At 60.0% G+C, this 19,561-nt stretch overlaps 1 protein-coding gene across 1 annotated transcript; it reads left to right on the top strand.

Moving 5' to 3' along the window:
• Positions 1 to 13: 13 nt before the first annotated feature.
• On the top strand, positions 14 to 19,043 carry LOC111922193 (scavenger receptor cysteine-rich type 1 protein M130-like). Its single transcript, XM_086871555.1, has 21 exons — positions 14 to 100; positions 4,086 to 4,124; positions 4,654 to 4,977; positions 5,494 to 5,503; positions 5,743 to 6,737; positions 7,996 to 8,325; positions 8,902 to 9,353; positions 9,880 to 9,889; positions 9,968 to 10,009; positions 10,321 to 10,404; positions 10,516 to 10,548; positions 10,640 to 10,672; positions 10,829 to 10,861; positions 11,049 to 11,384; positions 12,172 to 12,489; positions 13,468 to 13,595; positions 14,817 to 15,035; positions 15,313 to 15,766; positions 16,671 to 16,991; positions 17,586 to 17,687; positions 17,765 to 19,043. Exons 1-21 carry the CDS (start codon positions 28 to 30, stop codon positions 17,863 to 17,865), a joined length of 4,437 nt encoding a protein of 1,478 aa, XP_086727681.1. The 5' UTR covers positions 14 to 27; the 3' UTR covers positions 17,866 to 19,043.
• Positions 19,044 to 19,561: the final 518 nt, after the last annotated feature.

Genomic DNA, 19,561 nt, shown 5'->3' with positions numbered 1-19,561 from the left:
GGGTCACCTGCAGGCTCCGGAGCGGCCATGGCGGCTCCAGGTGCGCTCAGGTGCGCCCGGGGGGGGCTCGCGCTCACCTGGGGGCTGCTCTACCTGGCAGGTGAGTGACGTCATCGGGGGGGAGGGGAGGGGGAGTCCCGGGTTTTGGGGGGGGAGGGGGGGGGTTCGATCCCAAAAAATTGAGGAATTTTATTCGGAAAAATTGAAGGATTTTGGGGCCGAAATTGAAGGATTTGATCCCAAAAAATCGAGGGATTTGATCCCAAAAAATTGAGGGATTTGGGGCCGAAAAATTGAAGGATTTTATCCAAAAAAATCGAGGGATTTGATCCCAAAAAATCGAGGGATTTGATCCCAAAAAATCGAGGGATTTGGGGCCGAAAAATTGAAGGATTTTGGGCCAAAATTGAAGGATTTTATCCAAAAAAATCGAGGGATTTGATCCCAAAAAATTGAGGGATTTGGGGCCGAAAAATTGAAGGATTTTGGGCCAAAATTGAAGGATTTTATCCCAAAAAATCGAGGGATTTGGGGCCAAAATTGAAGGATTTTATCCAAAAAAATCGAAGGATTTGATCCCAAAAAATTGAGGGATTTGGGGCCGAAAAATTGAAGGATTTTGGGCCAAAATTGAAGGATTTGATCCCAAAAATTGAGATTTTTTTTTTTTCAAAAAATTGAAGGATTTTGGGCCGAAAAATTGAAGGATTTGATCCCAAAAAATTCAGGGTTTTTTTTTTTTTCAAAAAATTGAAGGATTTTGGGGCCGAATTTGAAGGATTTTATCCCAAAAAATTGGGGGATTTAGGGTCGAAAAATTGAAGGATTTTGGGCCAAAATTGAAGGATTTGATCCCAAAAAATTGAGATTTTTTTTTTTTTTTTCAAAAAAATTGAAGGATTTTGTGGCCGAATTTGAAGGATTTGATCCCAAAAAATTGGGGGATTTAGGGTCGAAATTGAGGGATTTGGGGCCGAAACTGGGAGATTTTATCCCAGAAAATTGAGGGATTCTATCCCAAAAATTTGAAGGATTTGGGGCTGAAATTGAAGGGTTTGATCCCAAAAAATCGAAGGATTTTGGAGCCAAAATTGAGGAGTTTGATCCCAAAAAATCAAAGGATTTTGGAGCCAAAATTGAGGGGTTTGATCCCAAAAATTTGAAGGATTTAGGCTTGAAATGAAAGGATTTTATCCCAAAAAATGGAGACGTTTAGGGCTGAAATTGAAGGATTTTCCCAAAAATCGAGGGATTTCCCCCAAAATTGTGGGATTTAGGTCCAAAACACAGCGACTTTGCCCAAAAATCGACATTTTTGCCCCCAAATCGGCCAATTTTGCCAAAAAAAAATCCTCATTTTTTGCCTCCCGATCGATGATTTTGGACCCAAATCACAGAAATTTCCCCCAAAATTTGAAGCTTCTGCCCCAAAATTGCAGAATTTTACCTCAAAATCGCCTTTTTTGCCCTCAAATCCTCAGGTTTTACCCGAAATTCCAGGGATTTTCCATAAAATTGTCGGATTTCACCTCAAAATGGAGGAAACTGACCCCAAAATTGTGCGATTTGACCCCAAAATTGAAGGATTTGATCCCAAAATCGACATTTTTGGCCCCAAATGGAAAAGATTTCCCCTCAGATTTTGGGATTTGGCCCCGAATTTTAAGATTTTCTCCCCAAATTCTGCAATTTTAACCCAAAAATCACCATTTTTTTACCTCCCAAATCCCGGAATTCTCCCCAGATTCCCCCTCCCCCTTTCCCCCGTCATTCCCAACCCTCCAAAATTCGGGATTTTCCCCCATTCCCGCCCCCTTTTTTTTTTTTTTTCCGGGAATTCTGGGGCGGCCTCGTCCTTTGAGGCCGGGATCGATTTTTGGGGGCAAATTCCCGGATTTTGGCGCATTCTGGGATTGCGCCACCAGGGGCGACCTTCGGCTTTTCCCCATTTTCCCAATTTTCCCCCCAGAATTCCCCGCTTTTCCCCTCCCCCCTTCTCCCTTCGCATTTTTCCCCAATTTTTCCCCATTTTTCCCCCATTTTTCCCAAATTTTTCCCAATTTTTCCCAATTTTTCCCTGATTTTCCCCAATTTCTCCTCTCCTTTTTCCCACATTTCCCCCATTTTCCCGATTTCCCCCCAATTTTTCCCTCCTTTTCCCCATTTTTCCCCATTTTTCCCCAATTTCCCCCCAATTTTTCCCAATTTTTCCCCATTTTCCCCAATTTTTCCCCATTTTTCCCATTTTTCCCCATTTTTCCCGATTTTTCCCCATTTTCCCCCAATTTTTCTCCAATTTTCCCCTGATTTTTCCCAATTTCTCCTCTCCTTTTTCCCACATTTCCCCCATTTTCCCAATTTCCCCCCAATTTTCCCAATTTTTCCCCGTTTTCCCCAATTTTTCCCAATTTTTCCCCATTTTCCCCAATTTTTCCCCACTTTTCCCAATTTTTCCCCATTTTTCCCATTTTTCCCCACTTTTCCCCATTTTCCCCATTTTTCCCAATTTTTCCCAATTTTCCCCAATTTCTCCTCTCCTTTTTCCCACATTTCCCCCCATTTTCCCGATTTCCCCCCCAATTTTCCCCATTTTTCCCCATTTTTCCCAATTTTTCCCTCCTTTTCCCAATTTTTCCCCATTTTCCCCAATTTTTCCCCATTTTCCCCATTTTTCCCAATTTTTCCCTCCTTTCCCCATTTTTCCTCATTTTCCCCATTTTTCCCCAATTTTCCCAATTTTTCCCCATTTTTCCCAATATTTCCCCATTTTCCCCCAATTTCACCCCAATTTTCCCAATTTTTCCCCATTTTTTCCCCATTTTCCCAATTTCCCCCCAATTTTCCCCATTTTTCCCCATTTTCCCCAATTTTTCCCCATTTTTCACCATTTTTCCCCAATTTTCCCAATTTTTCCTAATTTTTTCCCTATTTTTCCCAATTTTTCCCAATTTCCCCCATTTTCCCATTTTTTTCCCATTTTCCCCAATTTTCCCAAATTTTCCCTCCTTTTCCCAATTTTTCCCCATTTCCCCCAATTTTTTCCCCATTTTTCCCCATTTTTCCCCATTTTTTCCCCATTTTTCCCCAATTTTCCTTCTCTTTTTCCCCATTTTCCCAAATTTCCAAACATTTTCCGCAATTTTCCCCTTTTCCCCCAATTTTCCCAATTTTCCATTTTTTTCCCCATTTTTCCCAATTTTCCACGAATTTTACCCAGTTTTTCGGGTTTCCCCCTCCTTTTTCTCAGATTTTCCCCCTTTTCCTAATTTTCCCTAATTTTTCCTGTTTTTTCCTAATTTTTCCTGATTTTTCCTGAGTTTTCCTGATTTTTCCTGATTTTTCCCAATTTTTCTTATTTTTTTCTTAATTTCTCCTAATTTTCCCTAATTTTTCCTGATTTTTCCCAATTTTTCTCAATTTTTCCCAATTTTCCCAATTTTCCCTAATTTTTCTCAATTTTTCCCAATTTTTCCTGATTTTTCCTGATTTTCCCAATTTTTCCCAACTTTTCCCAACTTTTCCCCAATTGTTTCTAATTTTTCCCAATTTTTCCTAAATTTTCCCAATTTTTCCTAAATTTTCCCAATTTTCCCTAATTTTTCCTAATTTTTCTCATTTTTTCCTGATTTTTCCTAATTTTTCCTGATTTTTCCTAATTTTTCATCATTTTTCCCGATTTTTCCCATTTTTTCCCAACTTTTTCCAATTTTTTCCCCAATTGTTTCTAATTTTTCCCCAATTTTTCCTGATTTTTCCTGATTTTCCTGATTTTTCCAATTTTTTCCCAATTTTTCCCAATTTTTCCAATTTTTTCCCATTTTTTTTCCCAATTTTTCCGAATTTTTTCCCAATTTTTCCCAATTTTTCCCGATTTTTCCCGATTTTTCTGAATTTTTTCCCAATTTTTCCCAATTTTTCCCAATTTTTCCCAATTTTTCCCAATTTTTCCTGATTTTCCCAATTTTTCCCAATTTTTCCCAATTTTTCCCGATTTTTCCCGATTTTTTTCCCAATTTTTCCCAATTTTTCCCGATTTTCCCCGATTTTTCCCCCTGTCCCCTCACCTGTCCTTTCCCTCTCCCCAGGTGTGCTGTGCTCAGCTGAGCCGGGACAGCCGCGCTCAGGTGAGGGGGGTGGGGCGGAACGCACCTGGGCAGGTGACACAGCTGGGGACACCTGGGGACACCTGGGGACACACCTGGGACACCTGGGGACAGCTGGGAACACCTGGGGACAGCTGGGGACACCTGGGGACACCTGGGGACACCTGGGGACAGCTGGGGACACACCTGGGGACACCTGGGGACACCTGGGGACACCTGGGGACACACGTGGGGACACCTGGGGACACACGTGGGGACACCTGGGGACACCTGGGGACACCTGGGGACACACCTGGACACAGCTCGGACACACCTGGGGACACCTGGGGACACAACTGGGGACACCTGGAGACACACCTGGGGATACCTGGGGACAGCTGGGGACAGCTGGGGACACCTGGGGACACCTGGGGACACACCTGGGGATACCTGGGGACACCTGGGGACACACCCGGGACACACCTGGGGACACACCTGGGAACTCCAGCACACACCCGTGCCACACCAGTCCCCCCCAGGTGAGCTCACCTGTCCCCGTTGCGTGTCCCAGGTGCGCCCCAGGAGGGCCAGGTGCGCCTGGCCGGGGGCCCGCACAGGTGCGCGGGGCGCGTCGAGGTGTTCCACGCGGGCAGGTGGGGCACGGTGTGCGACGACGGCTGGGAGCTGCCGGACGCGCAGGTGAGCTGCCGCCAGGTGCGCTGCGGCCCCGCCCTCTGGGCGCCAGGTGCGGCGCAGTTCGGGCGGGGCTCAGGTGAGATCTGGCTGGACGAGGTCACCTGCGCCGGGAACGAGACTCACCTGGCCGAGTGCCACGCCCAGCCCTGGGGACACAACGACTGCTTCCATGGAGAGGACGCGGGGGCCGTGTGCGCAGGTGAGGGGATGGGGGGACAGGTGGGACAGGTGAGGGGACAGGGGGGACAGGTGAAACAGGTGGGACCGGTGAGGGGAAAGGGGGAACAGGTGAGCACGGACAGGTGAGGGGACAGGTGAGCACCAGTGAGCATGGACAGGTGTGCTCAGGTGTGTCACAGGTGTGCTCAGGTGTGCTCAGGTGTGTCACAGGTGTGCTCAGGTGTGCTCAGGTGTGTCACAGGTGTGTCACAGGTGTGTCACAGGTGTGTCACAGGTCTGCTCAGGTGTGCTCAGGTGTGCTCAGGTGTGTCAGGTGTGTCGCAGGTGTGTCACAGGTGTGCTCAGGTGTGTCACAAGTGTGTCACAGGTGTGCTCAGGTGTGTCACGTGTGTCACAGGTGTGTCACAGGTGTGCTCAGGTGTGCTCAGGTGTGTCACAGGTGTGTCACAGGTGTGCTCAGGTGTGTCACAGGTGTGTCACAGGTGTGTTCAGGTGTGTCACAGGTGTGTTCAGGTGTGTAACAGGTGTTTCACAGGTGTGTTCAGGTGTGGCACAGGTGTGTCACAGGTGTGCTCAGGTGTGTCACAGGTGTGTCACAGGTGTGCTCAGGTGTGTCAGGTGTGTCAGGTGTGTCACAGGTGTGTCACAGGTGTGCTCAGGTGTGTCACAGGTGTGTCACAGGTGTGCTCAGGTGTGTCAGGTGTGTCAGGTGTGTCAAAGGTGTGTCACAGGTGTGTTCAGGTGTGTCACAGGTGTGTTCAGGTGTGTAACAGGTGTTTCACAGGTGTGTTCAGGTGTGGCACAGGTGTGTCACAGGTGTGCTCAGGTGTGTCACAGGTGTGTTCAGGTGTGTAACAGGTGTTTCACAGGTGTGTCACAGGTGTGTCAAGTGTGCTCAGGTGTGTCACAGGTGTGCTCAGGTGTGCTCAGGTGTGTCACAGGTGTGTCAGGTGTGCTCAGGTGTGTCACAGGTGTGCTCAGGTGTGTCACAGGTGTGTCAGGTGTGTCACAGGTGTGCACAGGTGTGCCCAGGTGCGCTGTGTGCAGATAGAGACAGCTGTGCTCACCTGTGGGGGGAGGAGCTGCAACCTGAGGTTACCTGGGGAACACCTGGGGGTACCTGGGGACACCTGGGGGTACCTGGGGAACACCTGGGGGCACCTGGGGGTTACCTAGAGGTACCTGGGGATTACCTGGGGTTATCCAGGAACACCTGGGGGTACCTGGGGGAACACCTGGGGGTGCCCGGGTTACCTGTCCTGAGGAGCTCAGGTGTTGCAGACTCTCTGGAGCCGGAGCCGCCTCACCTGCGCCTGGCCGGGGGCCGGCACCGCTGCGCGGGCAGGGTGGAGCTGCTGCACCTGGGCAGGTGGGCCGGGGTCTGCGGCCACACCTGGGGCCCGCGGGAGGCTCAGGTGGTCTGCAGGTACCTGGGCTGCGGGACCCCCCTGGCCGACGCACCTGGGGACGCACCTGGGGACGCACCTGGGGACGCACCTGGGGACGCACCTGGGGACGCCCCCGGGGACGCACCTGGGGACGCACCTGGGGACGCACCTGGGGACGCACCTGGGGACGCACCTGGGGACGCACCTGGGGACGCACCTGGGGACGCCCCCGGGGACGCCCCCGGGGACGCACCTGGGGACGCACCTGGGCAGGTGTGGCTGGAGCAGGTGAGCTGCGAAGGCACCGAGAGGGACCTGAGGCACTGCAGGGCGGGGCCCTGGCGGGAGCGCACCTGCGAGCAGGGGGGCGTGGCCAGCGTGGCGTGCTCAGGTGGGTGTGACGTCATCAGCACCTGCATGTGTGTGTCTGTGTGTGACGTCATCCTCACCTGCGGGGGGGGGGACGTCATCCTCACCTGCGGGGGGTGTGTGACGTCATCCTCACCTGCGGGGGGGGTGTGACGTCATCCTCACCTGCGGGGGGGTGACGCAGGTGGGGGGGGATGGGCCAGGTGTGCTCAGGTGGGTCTGAGAGCTTCACCTGCCCAGGTCACACCTGAGCCCTCTCCCCATCCTCTCACCTGTCCAAATTCAGCCCCTCTCCCCAGGTAACCTGGGCCCTCACCTGAGCCCTTCCTCACCTGCCCGGGTCACACCTGACCCCCCCCACCCTCCTCTCACCTGTAACCCCTCACCTGCCCACACCTGACCCCCCCTGCTCTCACCTGAGCCCCCTCCCCTCCTCTCATCTGAGCCCCTCCCCTGCTCTCACCTGACCCCCCTCACCTGCCCAGCTCTCACCTGAGCCCTTCCTCACCTGCCCAGGTGTCACCTGACTCCTCCCCATCCTCTCACCTGAGCCCCCCCTCACCTGCCCGGGTCACACCTGACCCCCCCCCCCTCACCTGAGCTCCCCTCACCTGCCCACACCTGACCCCCCCTCACCTGCCTGGGTCACACCTGATCCCCCTCACCTGCTCTCACCTGACCCCTCTCACCTGCCCACACCTGACCCCCCCCTCCTCTCACCTGAGCCCCCCCCTCATCTGCCCACACCTGACCTCCCTCACCTGCCCAGCTCTCACCTGAGCCCCCCCTCCCCAGCTCTCACCTGACCCCCCTCACCTGCCCAGCTCTCACCTGAGCCCTTTCTCACCTGCCCATACCTGACCCCCCCTCCCCTCACCTGAGCCCCTCCCCAGCTCTCACCTGACCCCTCTCACCTGCCCAGCTCTCACCTGAGCCCTTCCTCACCTGCCCACACCTGACCCCCCCCTCCCTTCACCTGAGCCCCTCCCCAGCTCTCAGCTGGTCTCCCCCTCCTCTCACCTGCCCACACCTGAGCCCTCCCCAGCTCTCACCTGAGCCCTCTCACCTGCCCAGGTCACACCTGACCCCCCTCCCCAGCTCTCACCTGAGCCCTCTCACCTGCCCAGGTCACACCTGAGCCCTCCCCAGCTCTCACCTGAGCCCCTCCCCAGCTCTCACCTGACCACCCTCACCTGCCCAGGTCACACCTGAGCCCCCCTCACCTGCCCACACCTGACCCCCCTCCCCAGCTCTCACCTGAGCCCCTCCCCCTCCCCCAGGCTCCGCGCTGGCCACGCCCCCCCAGGTGCGCCTGGCCGCGGGCCCGCACAGGTGCGTGGGCCGTGTGGAGGTGTTACACCTGGGCAGGTGGGGCACGGTGTGCGACGACACCTGGGCGTTCCCCGCGGCCGCCGTGGTGTGCCGCTACCTGGGCTGCGGACAGGTGATCGCGGCCCCGCCCCGCGCGCGCTTCGGGCCCGGCCGCGGCCCCGTGTGGCTGGACGGGCTCACCTGCACAGGTGAGGAGGCCGCGCCCTCCGAGTGCCGCCACAAAGGGTGGGGAGTGCACACCTGTGAGCACAGCGAGGACGCCGGAGTGGTGTGTGCAGGTGAGGGGGACAGGTGGGGACAGGTGAGGGGGGACAGGTGGGACAGGTGAGGGGGGACAGGTGAGGGGGGACAGGTGGGAAAGGTGGGACAGGTGTGCGCAGGTGAGGGGGGACAGGTGGGACAGGTGAGGGGGGACAGGTGAGGGACAGATAAGACATGTGAGGACAGGTGAGATAGGTGGGACAGGTGAGACAGGTGAGGGGGGACAGGTGAGGGACAGATGAGACAGGTGGGACAGGTGAGATAGGTGGGGCAGGTGGGGACAGATGAGACAGGTGGGGCCAGGTGGGCTCTGACCAAAGCCCCTCACCTGTTCCCACCCTCACCTGTCTCCCTCTCACCTTTGTCCTCTCACCTGTTCCTCCTTTCCCCTCACCTGTGCTTACCTGTCCTACAATCCTCACCTGTCCCCACCTGTCCCCTCACCTGTCCCCACCTGTCCCCTCACCTGTCCCCTCACCTGTCCCCTCACCTGTCCTACAATCCTCACCTGTCCCCACCTGTCCCCTCACCTGTCCTACAATCCTCACCTGTCCCCACCTGTCCCCTCACCTGTCCCCACCTGTCCCGGGCAGGTTCCGGCCTGGCTGACCTGACTCACCTGCGCCTGGCCGAGGGCCCGCACAGGTGCGCCGGGCGGCTGCAGGTGCTGCACGAGGGGCGCTGGGGCGGGGTCTGCGGCCTCACCTGGGCGCTGCCCGCCGCCCACGTCACCTGCCGCTACCTGGGCTGCGGCCCCGCCCTGCGGGCCGGCCAGGTGAGCGTCGGGAGGGAGGAGCTCACCTGGGTGGAGTCGCTCAGGTGTAACGGCAGCGAGTGGAGCCTGCTCGAGTGCCAGGTGAGGCTGTGGGGCGCCCCCTACTGCCCGCACGCCACCCTCACCTGTGCGCAGCCAGGTGAGTCACCTGTGGGAGCCTGCCGCGGCACACCTGGGGACACCTGGGGACAGCTGAGACACACCTGGGCGTACCTGGGGATACACCTGGGGACACCTGGGGGTACCTGGGGATACACCTGGGGACACCTGGGGACACACCTGGGGACAGCTGGGGACACCTGGGACACACCTGGGGGTACCTGGGGATACACCTGGGGACAGCTGGGGACACCTGGGACACACTTGGGGATACCTGGGGACAGCTGGGGACACCTGGGGACACCTGGGGATAACTGGGGATACACCTGGGGATAACTGGAGATACACCTGGGGACACCTGGGGACACACCTGGGGACACCTGGGGGTACCTGGGGACACACCTGGGCACACCTGGGGACAGCTGGGGACACCTGGGCATACCTGGGCACACCTGGGGCACACCTGGGACACACCTGGGGACACCTGGGCATACCTGGGCACACCTGGGCACACCTGGGACACACCTGGGGACACCTGGGCACACCTGGGACACACCTGCCCAGCCCCCCTGTGGGCTCAAGTGAGGACCCAGCGCCACCAGGTGAGTCCCTGACACCCCCAGGTGTCCCCAGGTGTCACCAGGTGAGCCCCAGGTGTCCCCAGGTGAGCTCCAGGTGAGCTCCAGGTGAGCCCCAGGTTTCACCAGGTGAGGCACCAGCCCACACCTGGCTGAGGTGGGTGTGGCCCCGCAGGTGAGCGCACCTGCCCACGCTTTGTGTTCCAGGTGAGGCCCTGACACCTTCAGGTGTGACCACGGTGCCCTCAGGTGAGCTCCTGGCACACCCAGGTGAGCCCCTGGTGACCAGGTGAGCTCCTGGTGCCCTCAGGTGAGCCCCTGGTGCCCTCAGGTGAGCTCCTGGCACTCCCAGGTGAGGCCCAGGTGAGCCCCTGGTGACCAGGTGAGCTTCTGGCACTCCCAGGTGAGCTCCTGGCACTCCCAGGTGAGGCCCAGGTGAGCCCCTGGTGCCCTCAGGTGAGCTCCTGGCACACTCAGGTGAGGCCCAGGTGAGCCCCTGGTGCCCAGGTGAGCCTCTGGAGCGGCCAGGTGAGCTCACCTGTCCATGTTCCGTGTTCCAGATGAATCCCAGCTGCATCCAGGTACGACCCTGGCACCCCCAGGTGTGCCCCAGGTGTCTCCAGGTGTGCCCCAGGTGTCTCCAGGTGAGCTCCTGGCACCCCCAGGTGAGGTGGGGCTGCTGCTCAGTGCCCACACCTGGCTGGGGCGGTGTTCCCTGCCCAGGTGAGCTCACCTGTCAGTGTTCCGCATTCCAGGTGTGCCCCCAGGTGCGAGCCCGGAACCCTCAGGTGAGCTCCTGCTGCCCAGGTGAGGCCCTGGTGCCCAGGTGAGTTCCTGGGGTGCCCAGGTGAGTTCACCTGTCCGTATCTCATGTTCCAGGTGTGCCCCCAAGTGCGACCCCGGCACCCTCAGGTGAGTCTGTGACACCCCCAGGTGAGCCCCTGGAGCCCAGGTGAACCCCAGGTGAGCCCCAGGTGAGGTCCTGGTGCCCATGCGAGCTCCAGGTGAGCTCCAGGTGAGGTCCTGGGGTGCCCAGGTGAGCTCACCTGTGCATGTTCTATGTTCCAGGTGTGCCCCCAGGTGCAACACTGGCACCCTCAGGTGAGTCTATGTCACCCCCAGGTGCCCCCAGGTGAGCTCCAGGTGAGCCCCAGGTGAGCTCCTGGTGCCCAGGTGAGCCCCTGGCACCCTCAGGTGAGCCCCTGGTGCCCCCAGGTGAGGTCCTGGTGCCCAGGTGAGCTCCAGGTGAGCCCCAGGTGTGCTCACCTGTCCCCGTTGCGTGTCCCAGGTGCGCCCCAGGAGGGCCAGGTGCGCCTGGCCGGGGGCCCGCACAGGTGCGCGGGGCGCGTCGAGGTGTTCCACGCGGGCAGGTGGGGCACGGTGTGCGACGACGGCTGGGAGCTGCCGGACGCGCAGGTGAGCTGCCGCCAGGTGCGCTGCGGCCCCGCCCTCTGGGCGCCAGGTGCGGCGCGGTTCGGGGAGGGGGCGGGGCCCATCTGGCTGGACAGGTTGAGCTGCGCAGGTAACGAGGCTCACCTGGCCGAGTGCCCCTCCCGGCCCTGGGGCGTGCACGCCTGCAGCCACCGGGAGGACGCCGGAGCCGTGTGCGCAGGTGAGGGGACAGGTGAGAGATCAGGGGCGGGACAGGTGAGAGAACCTGGGGACACCTGGGGACACCTGGGGACACCTGGGGACACACCTGGGACACACCTGGGGCTCACCTGGGACACACCTGGGGGTGGGATCACACCTGGGACACACCCAGGACACACCCAGGACACACCTTGCTGAGGATACACCTGGGACACACCTGGGGACACACCTGGGGACACACCTGGGGACACACCTAGGGCTCACCTGGGGCTCACCTGGGGACACACCTGTCCCTGCCCCACACCCCTGCCCCTCACACCTGTCCCACACCTGTCCCCGCCCTCACACATGTCCCACACCTGTTCCTCACCTGTTCCTCACCTGTCCCCACCCCCACACCTGTCCCTCACCTGTTCCTCACCTGTCCCACACCTGTCCCCACCCCCACACCTGTCCCCACCTGTCTCACACCTGTCCCCACACCTGTCCCGTCACCTGTCCCACACCTGTTCCTCACCTGTCCCACACCTGTTCCTCACCTGTCCCCACCCCCACACCTGTCCCCACCTGTCCCCACCTGTCTCACACCTGTCCCCACCCCCTCACCTGTCCCTCACCTGTTCCTCACCTGTCCCACACCTGTCCCTCACCTGTCCCCACACCTGTCCCACACCTGTCCCCACCCCCTCACCTGTCCCTCACCTGTTCCTCACCTGTCCCACACCTGTCCCCGCACCTGTCCCACCCCCAGGTGACCCCCAGGTGACCCCCCCATCTGACCCCTCCCCCTCTCCCCTCCCCCCCAGCTCCCGGCGCAGACGCGGCTCCCCAGGTGCGGCTCTCAGGTGCGCCCGACAGGTGCGCGGGGCGCGTGGAGGTGCTGCACGCTCACCTGTGGGGCACCGTGTGCGACGACGGCTGGGGCCTGCGGCAGGCTCAGGTGCTCTGCGCTCACCTGGGCTGCGGCCACGCCCTGGAGGCGCCGGGGGCCGCCAGGTACGGCCCGGGGGCGGGGCCCATCTGGCTCGATGACGTCACCTGCACGGGAAAGGAGCGAGACTTCTTCAGGTGCGCCCACCGCACCTGGGGGGAGAACAACTGCCGGCACGGGGAGGACGCGGGGGTGGTGTGCGCAGGTGAGCCCCGACAGGTGTGTGCAGGTGAGCCCTGACAGGTGTGAACAGGTGTGAACAGGTGTGTGCAGGTGTGTGCAGGTGAGCCCCGACAGGTGTGCGCAGGTGAGCCCCGACAGGTGTGCACAGGTGTGAACAGGTGTGCGCAGGTGAGCCCCGACAGGTGTGTGCAGGTGAGCCCTGACAGGTGTGAACAGGTGTGAACAGGTGTGTGCAGGTGTGCGCAGGTGAGCCCCGACAGGTGTGAACAGGTGTGTGCAGGTGTGTGCAGGTGTGTGCAGGTGTGTGCAGGTGAGCCCCAACAGGTGTGCGCAGGTGTGAACAGGTGAGCCCTGACAGGTGTGTGCAGGTGTGTGCAGGTGAGCCCTGACAGGTGTGTGCAGGTGTGAACAAGTGAGCCCCAACAGGTGTGAACAGGTGTGCGCAGGTGTGTACAGGTGTGAACAGGTGAGCCCCGACAGGTGTGAACAGGTGTGTGCAGGTGTGCTCAGGTGAGCCCTGACAGGTGTGTGCAGGTGTGCACAGGTGAGCCCTGACAGGTGTGTGCAGGTGTGAACAGGTGAGCCCTGACAGGTGTGCACAGGTGTGAACAGGTGAGCCCCGACAGGTGTGCACAGGAGTGAACAGGTGTGCACAGGTGAGCCCTGACAGGTGTGTGCAGGTGTGCGCAGGTGTGAACAGGTGTGAACAGGTGTGCACAGGTGTGCGCAGGTGAGCCCCGACAGGTGTGAATAGGTGTGCGCAGGTGAGCCCCGACAGGTGTGCTCAGGTGTGCACAGGTGTGTCCAGGTGTGCTCAGGTGTGTCCAGGTGTGCTCAGGTGAGGCAGGGGCTCCTTTAAGACAGGCACCGGGCTCTCACCTGTGCACCCCCCACAGGTAACTCCAGCCCAGGTGAGCCTCACCTGTGCACCCCCCACAAGTAACTCCAGCCCAGGTGAGCCTCACCTGCTGCCGGGCTCTCACCTGTGCACCCCCCACAGGTAACTCCAGCTCACCCGAGGTGCGGCTGGCGGCCGGGCCGCACCTGTGCGCAGGTAGGGTGGAGGTGCTGCACGAGGGGCGCTGGGGGACGGTCTGCGACCACGGCTGGGACCTGAGGGACGCCCAGGTGAGCTCAGGTGGGGACAGGTGAGCCCAGGTGGGGACAGGTGAGCTCAGGGGGGGACAGGTGAGCCCAGGTGGGGACAGGTGAGCTCAGGGGGGGACAGGTGAGCCCAGGTGGGGACAGGTGAGCCCAGGTGGGGACAGGTGAGACTGGGGCGGGACAGGTGAGCCCAGGTGGGGACAGGTGAACTCAGGTGTGTCACTGGGCTTACCAGGTGTGTGTTTACCTGTCCCCAGGTGTGGTTTAGGGTCCCCCAGGTGTGGTTTATCGCTCTCAGGTGTGTTTACCTGTCCCCAGGTGTGGTTTAGGCTCACCCAGGTGTGTTTACCTGTTCCCAGGTGTGGTTTATCGCTCTCAGGTGTGTTTACCTGTCTCCAGGTGTGGTTTATCCCACCCAGGTGTGGTTTATCGCTCTCAGGTGTGTTTACCTGTCCCCAGGTGTGGTTTATCCCACCCAGGTGTGGTTTATCGCTCTCAGGTGTGTTTACCTGTCCCCAGGTGTGGTTTATCCCACCCAGGTGTGTTTACCTGTCCCCAGGTGTGGTTTATCCCACCCAGGTGTGTTTACCTGTCCCCAGGTGTGGTTTATCCCACCCAGGTGTGTTTACCTGTCCCCAGGTGTGGTTTATCCCACCCAGGTGTGTTTACCTGTCCCCAGGTGTGTTTTATCCCACCCAGGTGTGTTTACCTGTCCCCAGGTGTGGTTTATCCCACCCAGGTGTGTTTACCTGTTCCCAGGTGTGGTTTATCGCACCCAGGTGTGTTTACCTGTCCCCAGGTGTGGTTTATCACACCCAGGTGTGTTTACCTGTCCCCAGGTGTGGTTTAGGCTCACCCAGGTGTGTTTACCTGTCCCCAGGTGTGGTTCAGACCCACCCAGGTGTGTTTACCTGTCCCCAGGTGTGGTTTATCCCACCCAGGTGTGTTTACCTGTCCCCAGGTGTGGTTTATCCCACCCAGGTGTGTTTAGGGTCCCCCAGGTGTGGTTTAGGCTCACCCAGGTGTGTTTACCTGTCCCCAGGTGTGGTTTATCTCACCCACGTGTGTTTACCTGTTCCCAGGTGTGGTTTAGGGTCCCCCAGGTGTGTTTACCTGTCCCCAGGTGTGGTTTAGGCTCACACAGGTGTGTTTACCTGTCCCCAGGTGTGGTTTAGGTTCACCCAGGTGTGCTTACCTGTCCCCAGGTGTGGTTTATCTCACCCAGGTGTGTTTACCTGCCCACAGGTTATCTGCCGCCAGCTGGGCTGCGGGGAGGCGCTGGCGGCTCCTGGCCACGCCCACTTCGGGCAGGGCTCGGGACAGGTGTGGCTGAGCGACCTCACCTGTTCGGGCCGTGAGCGACACCTGGGGCACTGCCCCGCCCCCCCCTGGGGCAACAACACCTGCGGGCACGAGGAGGACGCGGCGGTGGAGTGCGCAGGTGAGGACAACAGGTGGGAACAGGTGTGGACAGGTGAGAACCACAGGTGAGAGCCACAGGTGTGGACAGGTATGGACATCTGTCCATCCCTCACCTGTCCATCCCTCACCTGTCCCTCACCTGTCCCTCTCTCACCTGTCCCTCACCTGTCCCTCACCTGTCCATCCCTCACCTGTCCATCCCTCACCTGTCCCTCACCTGTCCCATCCCTCACCTGTCCCTCACCTGTCCCACCCCTCACCTGTCCCATCCCTCACCTGTCCCTCACCTGTCCCACCCCTCACCTGTCCCTCACCTGTCCCTCACCTGTCCCTCTCTCACCTGTCCCATCCCTCACCTGTCCCTCACCTGTCCCTCACCTGTCCCTCACCTGTCCCTCTCTCACCTGTCCCTCTCTCACCTGCAGCCCCTCACCTGTCTGTTCCCACCCGCTCTCCAGAGCCCCTCCAGGTGCGCCTGGTGGCGGGGCCGGGCAGGTGCGCGGGCCGCGTGGAGGTGTTACACCTGGGCAGGTGGGGCACGGTGTGCGACGACACCTGGGACCTGCAGGCGGCCCGGGTCACCTGCCGGCACCTGGGCTGCGGCCCCGCCCTCAGCGCACCTGGCGGTGCCCGCTTCGGGCCCGGCCGCGACCCCGTGTGGCTGGACCAGGTGCGCTGCTCAGGTGAGGAGCTCACCTTGGACAGGTGCGAGCTGCGCCAGTGGGGAGAGCACGACTGCGGCCACGAGGAGGACGCGGGGGTGGTGTGTGCAGGTGAGTCCTGCAGGTGTGTGCAGGTGTGTGCAGGTGTGCGCAGGTGTGCGCAGGTGTGCTCAGGTGTGCGCAGGTGAGTCCTGCAGGTGTGCTCAGGTGTGCGCAGGTGAGCCCTGCAGGTGTGCTCAGGTGTGTGCAGGTGAGTCCTGCAGGTGTGAACAGGTGTGTGCAGGTGAGTCCTGCAGGTGTGAACAGGTGTGTGCAGGTGAGTCCTGCAGGTGTGAACAGGTGTGTGCAGGTGAGTCCTGCAGGTGTCCTCAGGTGTGCTCAGGTGTGCGCAGGTGAGTCCTGCAGGTGTGCGCAGGTGTGTGCAGGTGTGTGCAGGTGTGAACAGGTGTGTGCAGGTGAGTCCTGCAGGTGTGCGCAGGTGTGAACAGGTGTGCTCAGGTGTGCTCAGGTGTGAGCAGGTGTGTGCAGGTGTGAACAGGTGTGTGCAGGTGAGTCCTGCAGGTGTGCTCAGGTGTGAACAGGTGTGTACAGGTGTGCTCAGGTGTGTGCAGGTGTGTGCAGGTGTGAACAGGTGTGCGCAGGTGAGTCCTGCAGGTGTCCTCAGGTGTGCTCAGGTGTGTGCAGGTGAGTCCTGCAGGTGTGCGCAGGTGTGAACAGGTGTGAACAGGTGTGTGCAGGTGAGTCCTGCAGGTGTGTGCAGGTGTGCGCAGGTGTGCCCAGGTGTATCCCAGGTGTATCCCAGGTGTGCCCAGGTGTACCCAGGTGTGCCCAGGTGTGCCCAGGTGTATCCCAGGTGTACCCAGGTGTGCCCAGGTGTGCCTAGGTATATCCCAGGTGTACCCAGGTGTGTCCAGGTGTACCCCAGGTGTACCCAGGTGTGCCCAGGTATATCTCAGGTGTACCCCAGGTGTACCCAGGTGTACCCAGGTGTGCCTCACCCCTCCCCCTCCCGCAGGTCCCGACCCCCCCCAGGTGCGGCTGCTGGGCGGCCCCGGGCCCTGCGCGGGGCAGGTGCAGGTGAGGCTGAACCGCACCTGGCTGCAGGTGTGCGGCCTCAGCTGGGGGCTGCCCGAGGCTCAGGTGCTGTGCCGGCAGCTGGGCTGCGGCCCCGCCCTCAGCGCACCTGTGGGGCCGCACCTGCCGGGGGCGGAGCCTCACCTGGCCGGGCTCACCTGCGACGGCTCCGAGTCGCAGCTCCTCGAGTGCCTGCGCGGGGGGGCGGGGCCCGGCACCTGCACAGGTGGGGCCGCCCAGGTGCGCTGCGCCATGCCCGCAGGTGAGTGGGGGGGGGGAGGGGACACGGGTGAGGGGGGAGGGGCCTCAGCTGTGGGGGAGGGGCTCCAGGTGAGCCCCAGGTGTGGGGGGAGGGGCCAAAGGTGTAGGGGGAGGGGCTCCAGGTGAGCCCCAGGTGTGGGGGGAGGGGCCAAAGGTGTGGGGGGAGGGGCTCCAGGTGAGCCCCAGGTGTCAGGGAGGGGCTCCAGGTGTGGGGGAGGGGCCTCAGGTGACCCCAGGTGTGGGGGGAGGGGCCAAAGGTGTTGGGGGAGGGGCCAATGATGTGGAGGGAGGGGCCTCAGGTGTGGGGGGAGGGGCCTCAGGTGACCCCCAGGTGTGGAGGGAGGGGCCTCAGGTGTGGGGGAGGGTCTGAAGGTGAGCCTCAGGTGTGGGGGGAGGGGCCCAGGTGAGCCAGGACAGGTGGGACAGGTGAAGGTGGGACAGGTGAGAAGGGTGGGACAGGTAAGGACAGGACAGGTGAGAAGGGTGGCACAGGTGAGAAGAACCAGGACAGGTAAAGCCAGGCCAGATGAGAAGAACCAGGCCAGGTAAGGACAGGTGCGAAGCCTCCCCCCGACCCCTCACCTGTCCCCCCCAGGTGCGGCCCCCAGCTGCGCTTACCTGGTGGCGCTGCTGGTGCTGCTGACGTCGGTGGGCGGGGCCCTGCTCTGGCTCACCTTGAGGGCCAGGTGTGTCCCAGGTGAGTCCAGCCCCCGCCCCGCCCCCTCCCCCAGGTGCCAGCCAGGCCACCCCAGGTAACGGCAGGTGTGTCCCCAGCTCACCTGGACACCCCCAGGGCCCCCAGCGCCATTTACCTGCCCAGGAGAGCCTCACCTGGTGAGGCCGAGGCGCTGCAGCTGATGGACGACGCCCCCTGAACTCACCTGGTGCAGCTCACCTGGAGCTCACCTGGAGGAGCCTAGAGATCACCTGGAACCCCTCACCTGGAACCCCTCACCTGGTGGAGCTCACCTGGTGGAGCTCACCTGGGACTCACCTGGTGGAGCTCACCTGGAACCCCTTATCTGGAATCTTCACCTGGAACTGCTCACCTGAGCCTCCTCACCTGGCCAGTCTCACCTGGAACCCCTCACCTGGAATCTTCACCTGGCAGAGCTCACCTGGAGCCCCTCATGTCTCACCTGGCTGCTCTCACCTGAACCTCACCTGGAATCACTCACCTGGAACCCCTTACCTGGAATCTTCACCTGAACCTCCTCACCTGAACCTCACCTGGAACCCCTCACCTGGAACTGCTCACCTGGAACTGCTCACCTGGAACTGCTCACCTGGAACCCCTCACCTGGAACTGCTCACCTGGAACTGCTCACCTGGAACTGCTCACCTGGAACCCCTCACCTGGAACTGCTCACCTGGAACTGCTCACCTGGAACTGCTCACCTGGAACCCCTCACCTGGAACTGCTCACCTGGAACTGCTCACCTGGAACTGCTCACCTGGAACCCCTCACCTGGAACTGCTCACCTGGAACTGCTCACCTGGAACTGCTCACCTGGAACCCCTCACCTGGAACTGCTCACCTGGAACTGCTCACCTGGAACTGCTCACCTGGAACCCCTCACCTGGCTGCTCTCACCCGGAACTGCTCACCTGAGCCTCCTCACCTGGCCTCTCTCATCTGGAACCTCTCACCTGGAATCTTTACCTGGAGCTGCTCACCTGGCTGCTCTCACCTGGAGCTGCACACCAGGAACCCCTCACCTGGCAGAGCTCACCTGGAATTCCTCACCTGGAATTCCTTACCTGGAATCTTCACCTGGAACCGCTCACCTGGCTGCTCTCACCTGGAACCCCTCACCTGGAATCTCTCACCTGGAACCCCTCACCTGGCTGCTCTCACCTGGAACCCCTCACCTGGAACCTCTCACCTGGAACTGCTCACCTGGCTGCTCTCACCTGGCCGCTCTCACCTGGCCGCTCTCACCTGGCCGCTCTCAGCTGGCCCCTCCCCCACCGCCCCTCCTTGGCAGTACCTGAGGGTCTCAGGTGTCCCCGCACACCTGGGCAGGTGAATAAATCCAAAATGGCGTCTGGAGCCTCCAGGTGTGCACGTGGAATTGTTTTGAGTTGCGCCCAGGTGGGACAGGTGGGGATTTCAGGTGTTCCAAGCTCCCCAGGTGGGACAGGTGTGGTTGGGAGGGTCCCGACTCCCCAGGTGTGAATTTTGGGGTCCCACATCCCCCCAGGTGGGACAGGTGTGAATTTTGGGAGGTTCCCAACTCCCCAGATGTGAACTTTGGGAGGTTTCCGACTCCCCAGGTGTGAATTTTGGGGTCCCACTTCCCCCAGGTGTGACAGGTGGGAATTTTGGGAGGGTCCCAACTCCCCAGGTGTGAATTTCAGGTGTTCCCAACCCTCCAGGTGTGACAGGTGTGGATTTTGGGAGGTTCCTGACCCCCCAGTTGTGACAGGTGTGGAATTTTGGGGGTCCCGTGTTCTCCAGGTGTGAATTTTGGGAGGTTCCCGACCCCCCCAGGTGTGAATTTCAGGTGTTCCCGACCCCCCCAGGTGTGACAGGTGTGGATTTTGGGAGGTTCCCACTCCCCCAGGTGT

This window comes from Cyanistes caeruleus, chromosome 36, assembly GCF_971803275.1.
Source record: "Cyanistes caeruleus chromosome 36, bCyaCae1.hap1.1, whole genome shotgun sequence".
Classification (NCBI taxonomy): Eukaryota; Metazoa; Chordata; class Aves; order Passeriformes; family Paridae; genus Cyanistes; species Cyanistes caeruleus.
This window is presented reverse-complemented; position numbering and strand designations above follow the sequence as displayed.